The sequence below is a fragment of the Poecilia reticulata genome, chromosome 20 (genome assembly GCF_904066995.2).
Source record: "Poecilia reticulata chromosome 20, P_reticulata-male-v2, whole genome shotgun sequence".
NCBI classification, from domain to species: Eukaryota; Metazoa; Chordata; class Actinopteri; order Cyprinodontiformes; family Poeciliidae; genus Poecilia; species Poecilia reticulata.
This window is the reverse complement of record NC_088849.1, coordinates 19,086,937-19,112,107: the sequence shown is the minus strand read 5'-3', so window position 1 is coordinate 19,112,107 and position 25,171 is coordinate 19,086,937. Positions and strand designations below refer to the sequence as shown.

The following is a 25,171-nucleotide window of genomic DNA, read 5'->3' as shown; positions in this document are numbered from 1 at the left end:
GGTTCCTCCACATCATTTCTGACGGAAATTTCTATTTTTTCCTGCATTTAAAAAAAAAAGAAAACCCTGGACATTTGGGCTTGATGATAAACTTTGAGCCTTCCTGAAAAGCGCATGAGCTTTAAAATTTGTAAGTTCTCTAACTAAATAATGAAAAACCCAAATGCTGCAATTGGCTTCTTGTTTTCAGGGTGGTATGAGGCGACTGCTGCAGCATCTGGACCAACTTACATCAGCTCTATTTTAAGACCTTTAACTCCAAGACTTGTACATTAAGAAATTGAACCCATGATTCTCAAACCAGGCAGGCTGCCTTTACTGGTATTCAGAAGAAAATCTGTATGAACAATTTTCAAGATAATATAACTTTTTTTTTAGGAGAGTTATATTAAAAATGTATAGATACAATTAGTCAGAAGAGCAAATACATTATGGGTAAATTGGGAACATTTCATTTTACTGTGGCTATCAAATAGTGTCAGAGCTAAGGTAGCCATTTTGGATTTTGAAGTCAGGGTTGGTTGAAACATGACTTCCCACATTTGAATTCTGCCTTTTCAGGACCTTTCAGCAAAAAATTTCCCCTCCAAAAATCAGTGCAAATGTAAGATAATTGTACTGCATCCTTAAACCAGTCTAGAAGATCACTGGATTCAAACTTTTTTCCCGTTTTCATTGATTTTACAGTGTAATACAACAAAAGTAGAAAGTCAAATGTTAAACCAATCTTTTAAAATGCCAGTCAGAATGGTGTTTATTGGAACAGTAAGAATCACTGTCCTGTCCTAGACCACAGGGAACTGCACTTATTTTTGCTTAAGTTTTCATGAACACCGAATACTGAGGGTGAAATGTAAAGGCAGATTCTTCAAAGCCCAGTTTGTAAAATTTTGTACTTTTTGTTCCTAAAACAAGTTTTAATGCTTTGACATTTTAGAACCAGTTTAAGAAACACAAGTCCAGTTGAACCCAAATTCAACACTGTCAACAGACCAGGCAGTAAAAGGGCCATTTTTTTATTAATTTTTTTTATTGAGTTGGCATTCAGTTAGGAAGGGAATAAACAAAATGTTGATGAGTAAAATGTTATATTGAATTCTTAAGAAGTGTGATTTGGATAAATGTTAAATAAAAGAGTTTAATACACATTTAACCCCAGAATTATTCATACCCCTCCCACCAGCATGTTTTTACCATTATTATTGAAATAAATAATAATGTTAGTTTGTTTCCCAGACTAGGGTGATGACAAAGAGACCTTCCTACCTCAAACACTGGAAATGCATCACTACACATAAATACTCAAAATACCAGTAGAAAGCTGGTCATACTAATAAAGATTTTTTTCCATTGATTTATGAGAAAAGCATGAGTAATTTTAGAGGTAACATTTTTAATAAAATGTAAAACAAAACCCCCTATTTCCTTATCTTCAAAATTTAAACTCCTGCGACATTGCTTTATTATCTTTTAAGAGATGCCTGCTTCATTTCCTCTTAGCAACAAACATCTTGAATGTATGAAAAATAATTAAAAGATTATTAATTAATAAAAAAGCATCATCAGATGATTTTATCTATTAGAAAATGAAAGAAACAAAATCATCAGACAAAAATCAAGGATTTTTGCAAATATAACTTTACTTTTTCTACACTTATCCATGCCTGGAAAACGAGAAAAGCAAATTCCAGACTTTTCCAGACAAGCTAAGAGTTCTGAGTGGAAGAGCACATAATGTAATGTGATGAAAAAATAAACTAATTAGATCAGAGAGGGATTCTGGGGCTCCACAGGATGGCGTAGCAGGGTCAGGAGGGCCTGGGCACACTCGCTGGAATAAGAGATTTGATAGGCTGGCCTAAGCTTCCCATTGCCACGGATCAGTATGTACTGCCTCCCCTTTTCCTGCCTGGGCTGATGTAACCCACTGGAGTGGCAAATTACACCAGACCTACAGCTGTAGCCCGACATTATGATTAATTTGATCAGTAATTTCTCCTGTTTTTCATTTTAATCGCCGCGACCATTCTGCTGTGGCAGGTCTTTCAGATCTAATTAAGATCAATTCCGGTGTAACAGACTTGGCGCGCCTTTACCCCGTCAAATCCCTGAGCTCTCCGGGCGTGGAGAAAACCCGCAGCTCCAATCAATCAACTTCCAGCGAAATCCAGCGCGCTCCTGCAATCAGCCCATTAACGCACTTAAGCAAATTTCATAATCCCCCCCTCCGCGCCTCCTTTCATGTCTATTTGTCATCACTTTGGCTACTTCAAGCAGCCACAGGCTGCATCCAACATCACCTTACACGTTAGGGAGAGAGGGTGAGACGGGGGCGGCGTAGAAAGTTAAATCCTTCCTCCATTTAAGATAATTAGCTGCAGTAATCTAAGGCCAGACCTTATTGACTAATGGTGACATGATCTGTTGTGGCAGGATTTGTATTCTAACAAGCATATTAATGAGGAAGGTAATGAGTTTTGTCACACAAATTAAAAAACAGAAAAAGCTCAAGGGATGTAATGAGTGCTTTGGATTTTCTCTGTGCGAGTTTACAAAGAGCATCACACACCTCCCCTGAGAAACAAGCTACAATGAGACATTAATTGGAACATAATAAATGTTTGTCTCTAAGCAGCTTGGCATTATGTTTGCAGCAAATAGTTAAATGGCTGAGTGATCCTACTTGTCTGGATAATAACAGCAGGAAATAGGGGTGTTATCATTGTATTATGGTAATTACGACTGCACTTTAGAGCACAGGCCAAGTCCTCTGGGTGAAGAATGAAAACCATGAAAATGCCCTCCTCCTTCTGGGTTTATTTTTAACATTTTAAACCATAACCAAAAACTAGTAACTGCTTAGAACTGCAGCTGCAGTTAAAAGGCAAAGATTATTACTAGAGCATAATAATGTGTGGGTATCAGTTTAAATTAATGTGTTTGTGAGTGGCGTTAATGTTTTTTGTAAATCTCCATGTCGTCATTAAATGGGGCTATATTTTAGAGTCAAACACATTGTATTTAGTTTCTTAATGCAGAAGATAGCGGCAACTTTTCCCTGAAAAGGCAAGAGTATAGGGCGACTGTGTGTTTACACTGCAAAAACACAAAATCTAACCAAGTATTTTTGGTCTAGTTTCTAGTGCAGATATCTTAGTACACTTGAAATAAGACAAAAACCCACAAGGAACTTTTCAGTTTTTTATTATTATTAAGAAACTGTTTAAAACAAGCTCTTATGTTCTGATAAAAACGTTACTTGTAAGTTAGATTTGTCTTATTTGAAGTATACTAAGATATTTGCACTAAAAACTAGACAAGAAATGCCATGAAAGAGTTTGTGTTTTTGCAGTGTTGAAAGTTGAAGAAGTCATCACTTTGATGGCTGCCACAGGTGAGAACTGCCGCCCTCCACAGGCCTAGTTCACCCTTTGGTACAATTTCTAGATGCCTAAAGGTGGCACATTCATCTACTCAAAGTATTCATGGTATGGTGTTCCAGAGATGGACATGTTTTGATGGGAAATGTGAAAAACCAAACCAAGATCAGAAGGAAAAGACTTTGTGAAGCTGCTGAGAGACACTCGTTATTCACAGTGAGATTAGTCCTGTACCAACATGGGCTGAAAGGAAACCCAGAGAGGAAGAAGCCTGGAGGCATGTCTTTTGATCTGATAAAACTAAAATAATATCTTTTGCCATTATGACCAACTTTACTTTTAGGATGGAATCTTGTGAACACCACACCTAGTGTGAAGTTTGGGGGTGGCAGCATTATGCTGTGGGACTGGCTTGTTGTGAGTAAAATAATCTGCAAGTGGAACTAGCACTTTTTTTAATCAAATGATTTATTTAAACCAAGCTCTAACAACTTGCTGAAAAGTCATAAGCTAGTTTTGTCTTATTTCAATATATTTGCACTAGAAAATAGATGAAAATACTTGGTAAGATTTTTTTTTTTTGCAGTGTAACCAGTAGGTAATTTCACACTTAATTATCCAAGTCTTTTATCACTGTTTATTTTGGTATTTACAATAAATACAAAAATCTACAACTTCAAATGAAATCTGTAAAAAATGTTTTTAATACTTTTTGGATTAAAATAAATAGCTTAGATCAATTAATTAGTCGATAATTTAATCAACATCAAAAAGTCGTCAGTAGCCTCCCTATGTAGGACTAAGCCTCTACTCTGAGTTTCCAATCATTGACCTAAATGTCGTCGGGAGGTGGGGCTGCAGGTTAAATTTCACTGCAGCTTCGAAAGTGTCCTGAGGCCGCGGCCTGTCCTTCAGCGAGTCTCTCGCTGGGTGACACTCTCTTTGGCAATCGCAGCAATGACCCTGAGAAACTAAGCCTTTTATGACAATTCTGCCTCTCCCATACACAAACACACTCCATAATCCTATTTGATGAGGCAATATCTTAATGATACCTGATGTGGCCTCTTCGCCCCCTTAAGGGAGGTCTGTCCTCAGTCATCATAATCACCCACCATGTTGCTTTTAAAAGAAAACCATCTCTAAAAAGCAAAGCGTGTCAGGCAAAACTTCCTCAGGTGGATTCCAAGCACATCAAAAAACTCAGGCGCAGCTGGTGGACTATCTGCTTTTTATGGCTTTGTGCTTGTTCCATCGCAGTTTGAATGCGCTAATCTGTTATTTTGGTCACTCAGACTGGATGGTGCGTTTAGCGCGATGTAGCGGCTAGCCTTTGGAGCCCATTAAATCCAGAGGCTGTTTTTCCTGCTGAGTCTCACCAGGCCGTGACAGGGCCGGAGAGGGCTGCAAGGGGAAACAAATAGCCCAACTCATCCCGGCCATAAAGAAGCTCGCACCACAACCCAATAAGGGTCTGACGCTGATGAATGTGACCGGGGACGGAAAGGCGACCCTGGCCAGTTTCCACCAGAAATGAAACCACAGGGATATAAAATAGGTTATTATGGTCACACAGTGACAGGCAGACGCACAGCGGGGCAGAGATGGATGGACAGACAAAGTGACTAAAAAGGAGGCTGAGAAGGAAGAGCAGCAAAAATTACAGGACGGATTAGGCCTAAGGATTGATTACGTGAGGAACAGCAACACGAATATGTGGATCTTTGATTGTGAAGTTCAATATCCTGAAGTGGATCAACAACATGCATCGTCTACTAGATCCATATAAACACTCAGAAGCTACCACTCTCCACTTTAACAGGCACTTGATAAATACCTAGTGGGGAGTGAAGAGTTGTGTTTATTACTTGACAAAATTGAAACAATGACAAAGTTTCCTTTGAATAAAAATCACTTGTCTTTATAAAATTATTTATTTCATATAGAAATATTTTATTTACTGCTGCCAATCTGCAGTGGCTCTGAGGAAAAAGTCAGGCTACACGCTGCACAGGTCAGTCATCACAGACAAAAAAACATTTCTAAATATTTAATTAATGTGTCTAAAATCCACATTCTAAATATGTTTATCATCAGATATTTACTGGAGAAATTCTAAAAAGCTTGCATTAATCACAAAAAAACTATGTAATAAAACAGTAATGCTCTCCTTAATTCTTGTCTCTCAATAACATAACTCAGATAAAATGGTTACTTTAAGTTTATCCCGACTTAACCAACATGTTCAACCCTCTACAACCAACATGTTAGTGGTTAATTGTCACTAATAGAAAGCGATGTCCCATGTCACTGTGTCCATATTTTCCTTTAGTCTAATGGGGATGCCCTGATCAGGATTGTGTTCCCTGAAACTGATCCGAGTCATTTAAAAGTAGACATCTGTCAATACCAAAATCTGATACAACATTAAAGCTAATTGAAAACTCAGAAGATGTAAAGTGTAATAAAATCACATAGTACACTTAACCAGTATGTTTTCTTGACAGTGACAGGAGTTTTTATAGGGTAGCTTTTTGTTTCAACATGGTGTAACTTGGCACATACAGTAAAAACTCTTGTTTTATTACTAATGACAATATCTTCACACTAGGCAGTTTCTTCCGTTTTTGCAATTCTGTGATTATGGATACTCACAAAAACAACAGATTCTTCCTTTTTTAAAAGCTAATGTATAAATCTGAGTGTATTGCAAATTTCATGCAAAAATGGTCAAAAATATTGGGTTTAGTGTTGCATTTGTATTTCTCACTGCCTCAGTTTTACTGGATGTCAAGTTATGGTCTATTATTAATATGGTGAGTATCAAAATCAAGCTTTATAAGTTATTTAAAGAATAAAAATGTTTGTGTGTCCAATCTGTCTGTTATTTTTTCATCATCTTTTTTCTATATGTAGATTTTGGAAGGAGTTTAATGAGGAAAAAATATATTTAAATATTTCTAAAGTAGCACTGCAAAATAAATGATTTTAAATGCAAAAAAAAAAAAATCACAAAAACAATCGTGAAATCCTAGAGAGACTTGTTAGGCTAACTTTTGCATGTTTCCTCTCTGTTTTGATAGGACTTGTTGATAATTCAACCAGTAGCATTTACTTGTCATTGCCTATTTAATCAATCGTGTTTTTATAAAACTTGCTGAATAAGTTGCTCTCCTGTTTCACTGACATAGCACTTTGCTTTGAACATTACACAGGTGAATGACTAGCATTTCAGCTGCTTTCTGTGCAGCATGGACAAGTATTTGGGAAGCAGAGCAGGATGAGACAGACAGGGAATCAACACAGTCCTTTTAATTGTAATCATTATAGAAATTGATGAAATTGTGAAAAACCCCTGGATTGTTAGGGTTTCAATTAGACTATTACCATATTCACAAATTATTGTGCCTGGTCTATAATGCAGCTTTGGAAATCATAACTGCAATCCTTTTTAAAACTAGTCATGTATATTGAGTCTGCACTGCTCCCTGGTGTTGTGGTAAATGTAAAAACAGTCAGCTAAAACAAAAAGGTATCAGAGGTTTCTTCAGTGACTGCAATGTTACTGAAGAAACCTCAATTTGTTTGAACATTTTCTTTGTAGAAATTCGGATAATTATGGTTTTGGAGAAATAGTTTTTTCTGTAATTATTAATAGCTAGAAAATGTAAAACATAAATTCTAAATTTTGTAGGAAACTTGAAACATACCTGGTTTTGTTCTTAACATCAAAGCAAGTACCAGGGCTCTTTGTAGCTTTGATAACAGCAGTCAAGTTGCATTTAAATAATGAAACAATGCTGTTAAAAGTTGAATGTGGCTTTGTGTTTGTGGCACTGATTCTGCCATAAAATTAACATGCAGCATTGTTTCATCAGTTCATGTAAAAGATTTCACAACATAATTCACATCTAAAGTTTAGAAATGCAAACAAACAGCTGATTCATTCATATCGTGGCCAATCTCATAAAGATTCCTGTTATGAAGCTATGAGTGGATGAGGACTCACCGGCAGCGGTATGGGCGGAGTGACGGGGGAAGGAAGGCTGCGAGCCGGCGACTGGTTCGGCCGGTGTGGCGGGGACTGCTGCGGGTGTCCGGAGGTGGAGGAGCAGGTGGAACCTGGAGATGGTACAGAGGTGTGCTGCTGGCTGGGTGGGGTCATGTGATGCTGGGTTGGCAGCTGGTTCTGGGTGTGGGAGTGAGTCTGTTGGTGATGGTGGTGCTGCTGCTGTTGTTGCTGCTGCTGCTGGTGGTGGTGCTGCATCTGCTGGAGCTGCTGCAGGTGCTGGAGCTGGGAGTTCAGTGATGAGGTAGCTGTTGATGAAAGGACAGCGGGTTGATTCGTGCATCAGATCTCAACTTTCACGCGTGCAGCACAACAAACTCAAATAAGCTTATACACTGACAACCTGAAAACAAGTGTTTTAGCACATAAAAAGGAAGACCTCATTATTTGAGGACTATTCCGACACCTCAGAAAGATGTGGAGGTGTGGGTGACCAAAGGTGAACAGTGAGAGACACATGTAAATTGCGTGGAGCCACAACAAGGTCCTCCAGGGTTTTTAGCCTGCATGAGAGAGAGAGTGAATTTAATTTAGCAAGTTGGAGGACAAAGCCCTTCAGCCTGACTGATATAACTGCTCTCTCTGGAGCCAAAAGTCATCATTGTTATATGGAGAATGACACAATCTTTGGTTTAATGGCTTAAAACCTCATAAGAAAGAGACATCCATCTTTTCACAGAGAGTTCAGAAATAAACCCATTAACTAATTGGATCCAATAATAGCATTCCAGTAAAAAACTAACTTACTCACTTCAGTGCTTTACGTTTTGAAGTGGTTTCCGAAAAAAGGTTAACCCTTGCGTTGAGTTCTGGAGCAAATACAGTGAATCTCCACATATTCACAGGTTTTTCTGTGGAACTAAACTACACATTTTGTGCAGAATGTTAACCTAATAATTTATTAATTTTTTTGTCTAGCATATCTAAAATATTCTTAAGTAAATGCATCTTGAGAAGCTGAAATACCTTGGCAAAATGCGACTTGACACACTATTGACTGTACCCAAACAGCTCAGCTCAAAGAATGCAGAAGAATCCAGAAAATGGCAGAGAACCTGAAGGTTCTTGGAATATAAAAGGTGAAATGATCCTGAACCTGTAAAGCTAATTTTCTAATTTATTACAGCTCCTCCAATGTAACTACCAAGTCGAGGGAGAGATATTCAAGTATTTACCAAGTCAAGCCAAATGACTAATATTCTCTCATCACATGCACACCATCTACTGAATGTAATGAATATACAAACATGAGAAGAGTTTTGAACAGCTGTGAAATATTTTAAAATATTTACGAGGTTAGAAATATAAATATGCATTTAAGACAAAAGAAGAGCTGAACAATGTCTCAAATCTCAGTTATCACAGCAGTGGTACCTTGTGCAGAGGATTGCGTGGAGCCAATATTTAGCAGTAGATTATATTCCTGAATAGAAATTCATTTTTGGACTCTTGAACAGACTTTTCATTACCCTTGATGCCGACACCTGATGTGAATGTTTTGTGGTTGAGATACTAACGCTCAGGAAGTGTGGTGTGGACACTGAAATGTAGAAAAAGAAAATATCACAACTGTGTATTTTCCTGCACAAGCATTCATTAATGTTTAATTTTAGCCAAAATGAAACATAAGTGTGTTTGTAATGACATTATTCAACACCTGGCGTACAAAAAAGTTTAGAGGCTTTTCTTCTCCATTCTCTGGATTTCTAAAATCATAAGGAAACCGTAGAGAGCAGCATTTAAAATTGGGAACAAAATTCAAGATTGCAACACTACTAAAATCTGCAATAATATCGATTACGATTTTCTTAAACTTAACAGAAAAGTGGTAAGACCACTTCTTTCCTCTTTCGTAGGGAATGATACCAATATCTTTATGTATCGCATTAATATAGTTGATATTAAAATAAGCAAGCAAACACAGGTCTGCTGAAGGTTTTAGCTCTGAAACTATAACCATCACAAACATATCACACCGTGTTTGTGATGACCTTCACATCGTTTTTGAAAGTCTCTGTTCAAAAGATTGACTCAGTTTTTGTACCTTTAGCTCTGGAAAATTTTCTCCTTGATGGTCTGAACAAATGATTGAATGAAGATTTTTGGAAAATAATAGCTTGGATAAGCTATTACCTCGGTTATATGATATTTCTCAATATTACCGCTGAAATTTCTGTAATTACATTCAGTTCACCAGAAACGTTCCAACAAGCCTTGAATCTCCTTTGCTTTAACTATTATTCAGATTAATGGATATTTAAGCAAAAAAGTAGAACGGTATCTACTATGAGTATAAAAAGATAAGGTTTAGTTTTCATAGAAACTACAAGATTGAAAGGTTTCAAACTATTCCAGTAAAACAATGAAACAAAAATAACAATAGAACAATTTATGACCTTGTCTTGAAAACTAATCAATAAAAATATGTTGTGACCTCTATTAGTGGAGTTTATCCTTCTTTACCAGCAAATTCCTCACATTCAAATTGACAAAAAAAAACCTCAGTGTAGAAACCTTGATTGAATGAAAAGTAGAGCCTTTATGTTGAACAAAACGTTCCTTCAAACAAAGATTAATAAAAACACGGCGAACAATCAGAACTAGGTCTCACAGTTTAAAATAAAGATGGAGCAAGAAACAATAGCTCTGAAGAGCGCTTCTTAACATCTATTGATAAATGCAGCCTTGACAGTGCATAGTCAAGATTGCATACATACAGAATCAATGCACTTAAATAATTTAAGTAAGCTTGTCTCATAAAAGATGAATAAAACATCAGAGCAGACATGTCTTTGATTAGTGGGGTCACTTCTACTCCAGGACAGGCGTGGATGAACATTTGATGAAGATCAGATCTCTCCTCACTCTGCAGAAGCTCAGCCGAAGGAAGCTGGCATCTCTCGGCCAGTAAACAGCGCACTTTTATATTTCTTCTACCTCCTGACACATTGACACCTCTCTCACACCCCCACCATGAATTATATATCAACCGTACGAACAGCAAGAGTCCAATTCTCGCTTGAAACGTTGGGGCGAGTTGTCTTGCGAGTGCCGAGCCCCTGACAGGACCCGCTCTCTTCCTTTGCAACTTCGCAACGACAAAATGTTGAGACCCCCATTTAAAGATAGAGCGAAAGAGAACAAAGATGGAGAAAAACAAAAGGGGGGCAAAATGAGATCTCTGTCAGAAAATTATTGAAACCAGACGAAGATCAAAGACGATTGAAGAATTTCCTGCGGCACCAACCATTACGCTGAGGAACAAGAGGCACAACAAAAGAATATGAAGCAAAAGAAAACAAATACAGAGGGAATATGGAAGAAGCCCCATGTGGCCTTATTATCAGGGCTACACTGCAGGTAACTATATTCTTTAACAGCAGTGCTTTATAAATTCTGTCATCTTGTTAAGACTGTCAGGACCACTGACCCTCCGCTCCTTCCTAACTGGCCAACTGGCATTCTGAAGCTCATTCTTTTAACCGCGTCCGTCTGATTGCTCTGCTTGAGCACATAATCCAAACGGCTTGTCTCAGCTAATTGTTTGTGCTTCTTCCTCCAGCAGACACAGAACTGAGGATGAGAGTTGGAGCTGCGCTTATAATGGAGAGAGGCCAAGAGGGTGCCGTGTTCCTATAGTGCTCATTATATCTCCCACTGCCTCTTTGTTGCGTTTCATATTCACCAGCAGTCGTGTGCTGCACTGCGAGTGGCGCTCCCACTTAGTCACCATGCCTGAGGTGGTGGAGGAGCAAGGGATTCTCTTTCGCTGTTGTCACTACTTGCCATATTTAATGCTTGTAATGAGCAGAGGGTGAGATCGCTCTGCTTCGTGATCAGATACAACCTGAACTGTGGCTTTTTGTGCCCCATTTAAATATTTAACAACAATCAGCTGAGACAGAAGCGTAAGGCCTCCAAACCTTGCTGCTTTGAAGAACCGTCAGCCATCCCTCTTTTATTTTTTTTTCCTGTAGTGCCACAGAAGAAATCAACCGTTATCTTTGACTGTCCTGGCCCCAGGTTCTGAAGTGCTGTAGGACGAAAGAGACTGATTGTCAGAGGTGCTAAGGCTAGGTCAAAGCTGGCTCGTTCGTCAGACAAAATGCTATTTTTGTTTTCTGTGTGGTTGAGAAGTGAGATGGTGGAGAGGGGGGCTCTCTCATTACAAGCACTATCTCAGTATTCCTGCCAACCATCCTGGTACAGCGCTTTAGTCTCTGGGGTTCATTCACACACGGCTCTTTGTTCCCCTTACAGTACATTACATCTCTGCTCACAACTATCCTCCATCAGTTATAACTTGATGGTAAGTGGGTTTGAATTCAGGATCTTTGAATATGCAACTACTTTTAAAATGACGTCCAAGTAAACTGTGTGTTCTTCAACTTTGCACTTAAACACAATAATTAAAGGCGACCTCTTATGATTCCTTGAACAGGTTAGGATAGGTCTATTGGCATACAAAGCATGTTCATTATATTTTTTGAACAAAATAATGAGATTTTAGTCTGACTTGTTCGGCCTATTTTGAATTTCGTTCAGAGCTAATTCTTTTAGGGCTTCTCACCACTTTAAATCCAAATAAGCTGCTGGCCACAGCCCCAACTTAGTGTTTACACTTGCAAGGTAGCATTTATAATGCTTCACTTTCACATTCTGTTCACAAACAGAATAACAATTTCTTGAAATTGTTTGGTAAGGAATTTCGGCTCACTGGAGAATTTTCTCGACCCATCAAAAATGTGGCTCCAACTCATTAAAACTGTGAAACAGCCATTTAGCTTAGCACCAATAGAAAGTTCTGAAGCAGAAACTATTTTTAATATAATCAGTAGTCAACAGCTAACCAGTTGTAGTATGTGAATCTTTGACAAGATTATTATTTGACCCTGTCATATCAGATCATATTAAAGAAAAGTACTAAAGGTCACATTTCTGGTCCATTTAGAAATGCTAATCATCCTAAAGCGCTTTTCTGGTCATTCGTCATTAAATATACAAGCAGCAAACAGTTGAATATATAATCTTTCTAAAGGGAAATGTCTTCTTGGTTATCGTCGTGTAGTCCTTGGAAGATCCCGACCACTGCAGCATGAAGAGTGACTGCAATGTCATATTAATTACATCTGCACAAAGAGACTTTGACTGACTTTTATTTCGTCAAATAGCAAACATTCCATGTTCTATGACGAAGAGTCAGAAAAGGACAGAAACAGTCCTCTCATGTCGAAGGAATTCAAGCTATCTGGGCTTCGAAAATGAAAGCACAGCTTACAGACCTTGGAACGAATATATTAAGTTCATGGGAATGAATAAAGGGGCTGCACAGTAGCGCAGTTGGTAGAGCTGTTGCCTTGCAGCAAGAAGGTTCTGGGCTCGATTCCCGGCCTTGGTCTTTCTGCATTGAGTTTGCATGTTCTCTCTGTGCATGCGTGGATTTTCTCCAGGTACTCCGGTTTCCTCCCACAGTCCAAAAACATGACTGTCAGGTTAATTGGCCTCTCCAAATTGCCCCTAGGCGTGAGTGTGTGTGTGCATGGTTGCTTGTCCTGTGTGTCTCTGTGTTGACCTGCGACAGACTGGCAACCTGTCCAGGGTGACCCCGCCTCTCGCCCGGTAGGCTAGTTGGAGATGGGCACCAGCACCCCTCCCGACCCCACTGAGGGACAAGGGTGTAAGAAAATGGATGGATGGATGGATGGATGGATGGGAATGAATAAAGTCTCTAGATTGTTATGATATACATATGCATGAATGTTTACTTCACATAAAGGCTACATTATTGAGAGAAACTCAGCATGAATATTAATTTAAACAGGAGTGGAAAAATGTGCCTTGCTTGACTGGAAGAACTCAACCTAGAGCAATAAAAAAATAAGAGCCATGTACATTAAGAGTCTATCAGGCTGCGGTCAAGTGTGTGAGGAGTTATTGGGATTGCATTGAGTGACCCATCCTGTATTTTTAGGAACTGCTCAGATCTAAACATGCCTGTCATTCTCTAATGAGAAAGGTAAGCGAGGACAAACAAGCTCCCCATTACTGCTCTACCTCACGTTCTGCTGAGGAGTCCATAAAGCTGGGTCTCAATTGCCTTTTCAGTGAGTCACACTGATAATTACTCCACTGGAGATAAGGAGATTTAGACTCTATGAGATCTGGTAATTATGAAGCTGGTCAAAGGAAGGTCATTTTTTACTCTGCGGACTAGACCAGAGCAGTGGCACACTAATGAGAGAGAGAAAAAAATGCTTCTGCACTCATGTTTTTTTGTTCAGTGTTAGCTTTTAGTACAGAGGTCTACTATCTTTAATATTAAAAATAGTCTTTGTCTTTTTTAAGATTCACAAACATTTTACTGTAATCAGATGGGAAAGAAATGTATTAAGTAAAGGTGTCTTGATAAATCAAAGCATTTTTAAATGATGCAAACTTAATTCTCAAGACCAAAATAAAAACTACACTCTGTTTTCATGTCCATGACTTGCAAAGCAATGTTATAGGCCAGGCATTTTATTTTGTTGATTTTGTTGATCTAACAAATCTAATTGCTGCAATGTTTATGGCCAAGTTATGTGCTCACTCACTGAGGGAGAAAATTTCCCAGTTGGGACAACAAAATGTTTTATTCTATTGCTTTCCCTGCCTTTATAAGGGCCAGATCATGCAAAATCCACTTTTTTAGTCCTTAAATACATTTTATTGTGTACTACGAGTCTCTAGAGTGTATAAAAGTTTAATATAGTCTCTCCCGCTGTTGTCTAAACATCTTTATATTCAGTTCATAGTTTTCTCTACTCCCTATTACATTTTTTGAGCTCATAGTGTTTGCTGTTGAACTGCTAAATAAGTTCATGGACATCCAGCTAACTAATTCTGATAATCCACCATTTTTAGTTTCCACAGCGTTTTTTTTTTTTTTGTCCTAGACCATGTTCGGTTGTTGCGTGCATTTACCCACAAAATTCATTACATGATCCATCAGCATCGGAGCCTCTTCCAAGTGCCTGATTAAATGGTATTTTTCTTGGAAAAGAAACCGCATCAGTGGGGTAAATCCTACTGTTTGCATGAAGCACTTCAAGAACAAGTATCTCAGTGACCTCCATCATTATCAAGAAAGATTTTTCAAAAAAACCTCTCTTTAGTTGATGGTCAGTTTCTTTTGTCAACGAAACGACGAATACAGCAACGTGGCAAGCTGCAAATAATAAAATGAGCCAAATTATGAACGAGTAATCAAAACATGCTAACGTTAGGCTAGCACCTATGGAAATGATCAACAGAAAAATTCTCGACATATCAACAGAATCTTCAGGGATTTAAGACTGTAGCTGTATGTGTTTAATCACATATATCCTTACGAACAAATTATAAATCTATGCACATTTTAGGTGATGTTTTCTTCTATATCAAAAAAGCTCAGTTAAGAATGCTGATGCAGAATAATAAGACTGTCCAGCAAAAACTCCAACTGAAAAAAACAAAACAAAACAAAACAAAAACGTCTACTGCAGCATCTTGAATGTAATTGTTGAGTGTGTAAGTGTAAAACTGATTTATTACCAATGTCATTTGTTATAATAGTGGGTCTACTGTGGTAATTTACTGTGCTTTAAAGCTACTGACTTTTCAAGTATATATACATACCACTGATTTTATTAATAACAATGTAATATTGAATGAACAAATGCCAGAAATTATATGACTGATGGTTATAAGGGACAAGAAATTCTGATTGGAGTATCCCTGACATCCCATAAAAGATAAAAGAATGGTTTTTAAAATATTAGTTAATGTCAATTAATAGCAATGACTATAAAAAGCAAAATCAAAGTATAAAACTTATTTATCTATACATCTATAGGGAGTAAACCGCTCACTGGTAGGGATTCAGAGATAATGCTTTCACGATGTGATGCAGGATGCAGGGCAATATCAAGCAGTGTTGTCGAATTCAACTCCGAGGGGAAGCATTTCAAAGAATCAAATCCTCTCCACGGAGTTGTTACACATACAAGAAAATCTCTGTGCACTTGATGATGTTGCCCTTTTGGTGTTGCTTACGCTCTGTTATTGATTTCCAAAGTGTGGCCCATAAGCTCCTGGGGCTTCCTGACAAAGTTCCTGGGGGTCCCAAGCAAACTGGAGATTGGTTTTCTTTAAGAATTATGCTCCAGGTAGAATGTGTAAAGCATGTTTCTGCTTTTTTAAACTGTCCGGATAAGAATTAAAGACTCCCATGATTTATTGTTTTCTTAATTTCATTTTAAGTTATAGGAAAATCTTAATAAAAGACTCGAAACTACAAATGGTTCAAAGTCAAACAGAAATTAGCAAATGTTTTTTGGTGCATTTCATGCTTTTAATTTCTTTTTTAAACTTCTGGTTTCCCCCCTTAATGTTATGTTTAATTTTTGTGACTCATATGGTCATAAGTCTAGTTAATATAGTGAGATGTAAATTTTGATTAATGATGCTTCATCTAATGATCATCTTTATGTTGCAATAAAAATCTGATGACTTGTCTAGGGGAGAACCGATCGACCCTGTGACCTTGCAAAGATAAATGCATGTCAACAATGGATGGATGAATGAAGCTGCAATCTGTTTTTGTAAAAATCAGATATCTCCTCCAAACTTTAGGGATATGAACAGGATAAAAGCACTTTATCATTCTAAAACAACAAAAGAACGGAACAAATTTCCACTTTCTTTAGTTGTCTTTTAGTTTCTCACATCCCAAGCACACTTCAACATCACCAGTCTGTAATTTTTTGAGAAACTCAGTGAGGGGTCTTTTGGCTTTTTGTCCTTCAGAGTCCAGAAGGTGTCAGACTTCCCTGTTTTTTTTTTTTTCTTTCTTTCTTTAAAACGGCCCGTTTGCCTGGCGGGACAGACCGGGTTATTACAGTGTGTTCATGGTCCCATCATGTGTCGTCAGACCAAAGCGGAGGCCGCGAGTAAAAGCCTCATGCAAAATTTATGTTCATGCGGCTGTTTCAGTGGGTGGAAAAATCAATATTGCGAGCCTGATGCACGGAGATGACTGAGTGCTCTCTGACTGACAGTAAAAGCTGAGAGAGATTGAGCGGCTACATTTACTGTGCTAGAAATGGAGTGGCGTAGAGTTGCCCTAATAGTCTGGTTCAGCTCAAATTTGAATTTCATTGTGGATTATTTTTGTAGCAACTTGGATATTGAAGAGTTGAAGAATTACACCATTAGATAAAAAAATAAAAAAAACGGGGTTGTGAAAGTGCACAAAGCAAGCTTGTCTTCAAATGGTCTAAAACACATCTTGCATGTGGTTTTTGAGCAGCTACAGTGTTCAGTATTATGGGGTTATTAAGGCTTCCCTTCCTTCCCTTCTTGCGCAGATATATAAAATGATTGTAGAATAATCAAAAGACAATGTGGGTATGAGAGGGACATCACAGGCCTTTTGTTCTGTGCTGCTCCGCTTACATATGCTTTTGATAATGTATCACACACACGCGCGCACACGCACATAGACACACACACACTCTCACAGCGCATTTGGGAAGAAATGTGAGAAAAAGAAATTCAGTGGGATGAAATAACCCCAAACAATGGGATTTGCTTTCCATTCTTCTGCCTCCATCTTCTGTCTTTAATTATTCCCTTTGGTTGTCTGAGGGAGCGTGTAAGCACTTTCACACAGCACAACATGCCCGGCAGCACAACACTGTCTGCCTTAGTGATGTGGAGACTTCTGAGTGACACTGAGCCTCTTGTGATTATTAATGCTGTTTAATACAACACAGAGCGAGCCACTATGACTGAGGGGGGAAAGAAAAACAGATTTCAGAATGCATGCATTCAAATGTGATGTGAATGGAATTATGTACTACATGAACACTGCACTTCAGATACGCAATCCCCCACTGCTACATAAACAACGTGTACGCCGTGAAATGAAGGATAATTTCTGCAGATGCAACAAAGAGAACGTGTGTGTGAACAGCGTGCCCGCTGTGTTTTGTACACAGTGTCTAATGGACCCTCGGCTGATCCTGGTGGGATCCTTTTGTGCCGGTTTAGTAGTTTCTTTCTGAATCGCATATGAGATATTTGAGAGCCCAGAACGATGTATGATGAATGAAGCGGCGTGCTACTTATACGCTTATCGTGCTCACTGACTAGCAACAGGTTCAGCAAGGGGCAGCGGCAGTAAATGAAATTCCGTACCGGGACAATATATCATCAAAAGAAATGTATGCGCCCCGAAACTTACAAGCCCTTCTTCGGATGCGGACAAGGTGCCTGACGGGGCGGGGGGAGGGTTGAGGTGGAGGGAAAAATAGAGCGAGGTGGAGAGAGGGATTTTTTTCTTCCTTTTCTTTTTTTTTTTTGGTGGGATTTTGTTGAATCAGTCCTATTTTCATACCGGATGGTCTGTGTCTTTTAACCATTTCACTGCAGCTGGCAAATGAAAGCACCGGGGATAATTTCACAGTGAGAGCTCACTGAACAAAACCCCCCACGGTCTGTGGAGAAAGGTGCTAAGTCTACTTTATCACTGCGAATTACACTAGAGTAATTCAGCAAGCGGCCTTGAGGATGGGAGAAGGGAGAAGAAAAGGTTTCCCCCCCCCTTCTCCTTCTTAGTAAGGATTTCTTCTGATCTGTAAGTAACAGATCCTTCTCCTGTACTGATGCCACAGGATCCATCTGTGATGTGTCTGCAGTTAGTCCAGAAATAGCACCCACGGGACGTACACGCTCCTCAGGCCTCCTGTGGGACCTTTTAAGCTGCACTGATACTGATAAAAGCCCCCGCAAACCTGCCCCCTAGAAACCTCGGCCATTAATTAAGGTAATTAGGCTCTGGTCAGCAATTAGTAACCACAGACTGCTTTTAGCGGCAGCTAAGGCGTCCCCACAGGAGAGGGGTTTGGTTCCATACCATCTGCTGACAAATGTCACCGCAGACTCTTTGGTTTCACAAACAGGGAACTGGAGAGCTGTGTTTAAAAGTGACCTCTGTGTGATCCACGCTGCCTCCCAGACTCCCACAGCTTCACTGCAGCGTTTGTTCTTTGCGTTTCTTTGGTTCTTTTGTCTTTCAAACACAGAAGAATGAATTCTATGAAAATCCATAAATGTTGTACAGCAAGAGTGGGAAAAGGAAACACCAGGCGCACCAGGTATTGAGCAAAATTAAAACATATGGGCTGTGTAGAAAGTATTGATTAGAGTGTAAAGCAACATGGATTTGCTTGTATTATTAACTCCATTATGGATCCATATTGACATTATGTTGGCTTACATTATAATGTTTAATACTGGTATTTTAAAAATGAGAATATTAAAAATGCTAGTGGACATGTATTGATTACATAATAAAAAATACAGATACCGACTTCCAACAAGTTAATTTTAAAATCATCTTTATAAGCAAATATGAATAAAATGAGGGCTGTAAGACAAAGAATATACATACTGCTGAGTTTCCTTAAATGAAAACATTTCAACCAATTAGGAAATTAACCTGAATTTGACTGCATTGTTTGATAACTAGGATGAACTGGAATGTATGCATGATTAAATTTATTTCTTTGTGTACATGCCTTGAAATAACATATCTTATGAATTAATGTTGTTTAAACAAACTGAAGTGAAAATGAGTAAATGTCACATCAAAAGTAACCATCCCTGTCCTAATGCACCTGTGCACTGTGAACTTCACACTGCTCATCCCAAGATACACACACTATAGCTATCATCACTGCCATACGTCTTAAGGCATCCACAAAATCAGCTGCATTTCCTTATGTTAATATCTATTCATTTTTCAATATAAAGGATTCCTAAAACTATTGACAAGTAGCAGTAATAAAACGATGTGATAGCTATGTGCGAAGGCAATGGGCTCAAATGACAGAACCAAAAGACACAAGCTTAAGTAACAAAGTTATTCAGCAATCTTATGTTGGTGAATTAATGTAAATCCTACATTGTAGTTATTCTTCAAATGTGTTCCAAAGTTTGAAATGTAACTTATCGAAGCATATGGATAATTACACATAAAATTGGAAAGAACTATTAAAATTTTGTGAGAAATGTTCTAAAAACAAATTATGCTTTAAATCGTTTACACTAAAATCAAAACACTGAGTTGTGAGAGTTATAAGGTGCTAAAAGTAGAATGGGCTGATGAAAAAAAGCTGAATACACACATTCAGCCTCAGATGACAGATCATGCAATAACTCACATTACCCAGGAAAAGGAAATAAAGGATGCAGCTGTGCTCCTTTACACAATTTCACATTTGAAGCAGTTGGTGATAACACCATTTTCATTCCGGTTCAGTCCCATAAAATTACCATTAACATTACAGCTCATGCAGAACACAGATAAATGTAAAATGTCACCCAGTTCTGCCAGGCAGGAATTCCAGTTCCAGAAGATTACCATCTCTGTCTGCCTCCTCCCACTGCACCTTGTTCTAATATTTCATTTACAACATTTCATACGTTCATTTTCCCCTCACTGACCATGTAAGTCACAAATCAATTCCCAGTTAAAAGGCTTGACTACAGATTGTTGCTGAAAGCTTCTATTTGGCACCACAGCAATGAGGCAGACCTTAAGCAAATCATTTGGAAACACTGCAGCCCGGAAGAGGAAAGCAAAAAGTGGGATGTAATTCTGACAAAACAACTCTGGGGTCAAGCGGTCAAGCCATTTACTGGAGGCACTTTACAAGAGCAGAAATATCATAAAAACAACACACCAATGTATGTTTTAATACAGAATTCAATACTTATCATTAGATGGAACTTGGTCATTGGCAAATCTAATCGACAATAATGAAAAGATTAACTCTATTACTTATGCATGATTGTTATAGGGATACATTGTGAATATATCCAATCTATCAAATAACTTTATTAAGGAATGGTAGAATAGTTTTAGTGATTTTATGCTTGTTTATAATAGCGATTTTCCTATTAGGAGGAGGCCCGCTCCTGGTTTAGTCTAAGTAATTTCTATATTTCTATATAGCAGCAGGTTACAAAAGAAGTAATTTAAGATGACTTTCGTTCTCTATACATTGCTTTTTTTTTTCTTATTTACACACAGAATATAATTTCTGTCTCTCCAAAGCTTCCCTTTGCCGTCTTCATTTCTGATCTATGCCAAACCGCAGTGGCTGGTTAGCAGTTTCAAGGTATAGCTCTATGGAAAGCAGTTTTAATATTTAATAGCTAGGGAGACACTTTAAACCAAAAATCCACAAATATCTAAAATGGCATTGTTCTTATCCTCAATAAACATTTTAGCTCTCTCAAAAATTTTCTTCCTGGAACAAATCAGGGCTATCTAAATATTTCTCACTTGTACAATTGTAATTCTAGATATGACATAATTGTTGAAAGTTTTTATCTCTACACGTAGGAATGTAAGTTGTGAGAAAATGTATTGCTAAAATGGAAAATATAAATGGTACATTAAATGCTCAAATGGCTTGGCTTGATGTCTGCACCAAGCTTAGCGTGTTACAGAAGTTGAAATGTGCTATAAAATTAGACTAATCAGTAGGCTACAGGCTAGTTTGGTTGGTGCCAATTTCATTATTGACAAGGTGCAAGGTGGATACAAATTGAAGTATTGTTGATATGAAACATCTTGAGGTATACTGCTGTTTTTCAAGCATTAAAAACCATCAACTAAGAAGCGACCAAAACTACAAATGGTATGAAACAGCAGAATTAACATTACTGTAATTTGGAATGTTGTGCAAGTTTTATGACAGTCTTCCTTTGGGAAACTGATGTAAATTAGATAAATAATTTGTACTGAACATTTATTATGTTAATTTCGTACCCCATTTTTTGGGAGGGGAATAGATATGATAGATACATCAAAGGTTGTTTCATTCTTTATTTCTAGTAGGTTTTACATCGGGATTTATTACTCAAAAATGAGTATTAAGGCTGATGTTAATAGAAGTCCTTGGGAACGATTTTGACAACTTATGATTTCTATAATTCACTTTAAAGAAACATGGTTATGTGAATCTGACAAATAATACTTATGAGTGGGAAGCCCCTCGGATTTTCACTCAAGACTGCATTTAGATATCGAATTCAAAACCTAGAATACAAGACTAATAAGACCTGTGCTTTTTCCATTTTATAATGGGATAAATATGAAAAGCAAAAGACATGGTCCAATAAAAGCAGCTGTTGGTTATTCTGTACTCATTACTGGTTCTTTAAAGACATAATTTAAGGAACGTATGTGTCATTGTAACACCAAGTGTCACATAATCATTTTTGTTTTGGTCTTCAGAGTAAAATCAGAAATTTGGTTTGTAGGTTTTGGTTTTCATGTTTTTGTGTTTTTTCTAAATGGAAAACGTAGATAAACATAATTTAAAAAAAATATAATTAAACAGTTTGTAATAAGTGATGCTACTTTATTTGAAAACCCAAAATCAATATAATCAATATAATCTGAGTTATTAAAAATAAAAATTAAATTGCATATTTTCGTTCTTGTGAACTTGACTTTCTTGAGTTGGATGTCTCATTAAACCACTATAATAAAGTGATAAGACATAAAAAAGCGTGAAATGTTTTTTTTATGGGTATGAAATCAGAGAAAAACAAGCAAACAATGGGGATGCATTCTATAATTCCTCTAATTGTTGTCAAATTCACCCTCCTAACTCTCACAATACACATGGCTCATTGTCTCGAGTAAAACCCTTTGCAATAAATGCACCGCTCTCTGTGTACACCCAGTGAAGACAGGCAGTGTGTAATGCACAGAGGCTGTCTTGTAGATTGTGTGTTTATGGCAGCAGGTTTGCAAAAAGCCTCCCTCTCTGTTTACCAGTGGGGGCAGATGTCAGGGTTTGCTGAGGAGCAGCAGAAACAGCCACATCTGATTAACAATATTATTGTTGTCTTCCACAGTGCCATGGAGAGTCGCTCTGCTCCTTCTTTTTTCCTGTTTCTTTCTTTTCTATGCTCTGGAGGCATGTTGTCCTGTGGCACTGCTGCACCAGAATGACACTGCCACCATCCGCAGAAACAAAACATGAGTCAAGAGTCAGAAGCTTAAGACAAACAGTGCTATTGTTTTGTACTAGGGAGCACATACTATGTGGGAGAATGCATAATAGAGTCGTACTGTATATTCAAATAAGCTGTGGCTCATTTTTGCCTTTTTTTAGTATGAAAGTATAAAAACAAATGTACAACCTGAATGCACAACACATGATTAGAATGTCTGCAACAAGCAAACACCAGGAGGTAAAATTCACTTACATCTCTGCTTCAAAACACATATGAGGGAAACAATCAGTCTCACAGGAGTGTGCAAGTGTTCATGGGTGCATGTACAGTTAACCCCAGCATGTAAATTTGAGTTTTTGTTCCTAACCCTCTTAATGCTCCTCTGTGCGTTTTGATTAGCTGACTTTTTTATCTTCCTTTCGTCTGTCACAACGACTAACCGCACGTTTCCAAGCTGCTTATTGAAGACAAACAATAAAAACACTGGCAGATATCAATGGCAGAGATGAGAAGCCGGGTGCCGTATCTGCTGGGACTGCCTGGCGAACCTGCCTCTGCCTGCGCTTCATCTGCAGCAGCAGCTCTCACTCTCAATTATTTGGCTGCTGTCACAACAAATCAATCAAATTACCGCTCCAGGACTGTGTGCAGCTGCTCCTATTGCACCGCTAGTTGCATTAGCTTTGAAATGTATGAGGTCTACATTTTATCACTGTTATTTATTTAATGCAGCTCTCTCCCCTGTGAGTCATCCTACAACCACAGCAAACTTAAATCATTAAAGGACGACATGGAATGCATTCTGCTTGAGAACACTTCAAATTAAACAGCGATAATCGAAGAGGGATGGGCCCGGGCTTTACTGTGTTACGGTGACAGATGTTAGGGTAAAAAAGTGCAGACTGAGCCCACATTAACTGCTTCTTGACACTAACGTGGCTATTTTGCACATGCATTCTCAGGTTCCATAATACACAAGTTTTGTTTAAAAAAATAAAAATAGCATTTCTCTAGAAACACTCAAGAAATTATTTTCAGTGCAAGACCAGATCGTTGTTCAAGCTCAGTTATTCCCAAAACATTTTTTACTATCAAGACTAAATATGATTTTTATTGACTGCTCAGTCTAAAAGAACCATAATATGTGAAATACCATCCTTGCATCTGAAACTTTATTTTGCCTTAAAGTGAATCATTTTAATAAAAAAGAGAAAATAATAGTAAATTTGATTTTAAGTTCAGTCACATACGTTCCATAAACAAAAGTTTAATACTTTTGGACACAGCATGTCTTATTTATTATTTTTAGTGTGGATGTTGCAATCACCTCCAATAGGAAATTCAACATTTTGCTTTTCAAAAGTCTTTTATCTCAGAATATTGCAATTTCATGTATTTCTTATTACAAGGAGTGCCCCCGGTGGAAATACATTATGAATTTTAGGACAAACTGTAGATCTTTAACAAATGTTTAAAATTTGATGTACTACTTTGGAAAAGACAAAAACAAATTGTAATTTTAAAATAGATTTATTTTTAAATACATCAACATTTCTACCTATGTTTTGGGGACAGCCATGACAATGCATGTGCAAAATCATAATGAGTAGCAAAAGTTGAAAATCTGACCCGTCTACCAACTACCCATCCCCCACAATAGTATTAACTGGAGTGTGGAGTAGTCTGTTCTTTATAAACAGAACCATTTTACCTTTGACTTCATTAAATAAATACCCTGGAGTTGAGCTCAGTGACATTAGAAAATTGGCTGAATATCTTATTGACATGAATTTGTGATAACTGGAGAGCTACTGTGCTTTAAAATACTTAGCTTCTGCACATCATCCCAATGTTTCTTTAGATAAGAGAAAAAAAGTTGGTTTTAGAATATGCAGCCCCTTTAAGTGACCTCCATCCTAAAGATATTAGTTGAAATCTTACAACCTCACTTCCTTCTGGTGGACTATCAGTAGAGTATAAATTATTGTTTGCAGGTATGAAACGACCCCCTGGCAGGTTGCTAGTTGGTGTTTAGTTGGTGTTTAGAATCACATGTTTATTTTTTAAACGATGGAAATAACATCAATTAAAAAATAGCTGGGAGTGTAGCTATGATCTTTTCTATTCCTCAAAATGAAGTAAAACATACTGTAGGTTTGAGTGGCAGCAGCAAACACAGGAAGAATGTCTGATATTCTGTGGCTCAGAAAATGTAATGAGTGGAAGGGACACAGTTGGCTTCTCTCAGCAGACAGAGGTTAAGTCAGAGGCCCGGCCTGTTGAGCTTACATCTTAAAGGAGCAGCAATCAGCTGAGGCAGAAGGGATCCAGTCTGACATGTCTAACTAGTGTGGAAACATTTGGCTCTTCCCCCAGGAGCCCACCCTTTGGTGGTGTAATGATCAGAGTGATTTCCCTAATTTGTATCATGCCGATCCCAAAAGCAGCGAGCGACACCACTGAGCATTTTCATCCAAACGACACACGCTCCTTTGATTGGCACTGACACGGCGTCTCATTACTGCAGGTGAGTGGGAAGCCGACCTCCGTGAGGGAACCTGAGTGCTGTTTTGTGTTTCCTGTGGACGAGTACAGAGGAACAATGCTCTCACCTCGCCATTAGAACTTTAGCTCTGTGATGTGCTGCCTGGCTTTCTGCTCACAG

General features: G+C 38.0%; 1 protein-coding gene across 4 annotated transcripts in view; it reads right to left on the bottom strand.

Moving 5' to 3' along the window:
- pou6f2 (POU class 6 homeobox 2) overlaps nucleotides 1-25,171 on the bottom strand; it is a 96,776-nt gene that overhangs the window by 33,446 nt on the left and 38,159 nt on the right. For all 4 annotated transcript variants that reach the window (XM_008396660.2, XM_008396658.3, XM_081601990.1 and 1 more), the window contains one exon: nucleotides 7,390-7,697. In XM_008396660.2, coding sequence (XP_008394882.1) covers nucleotides 7,390-7,697 — 308 coding nt within the window. The remainder of the gene's footprint in view (nucleotides 1-7,389; nucleotides 7,698-25,171) is intronic.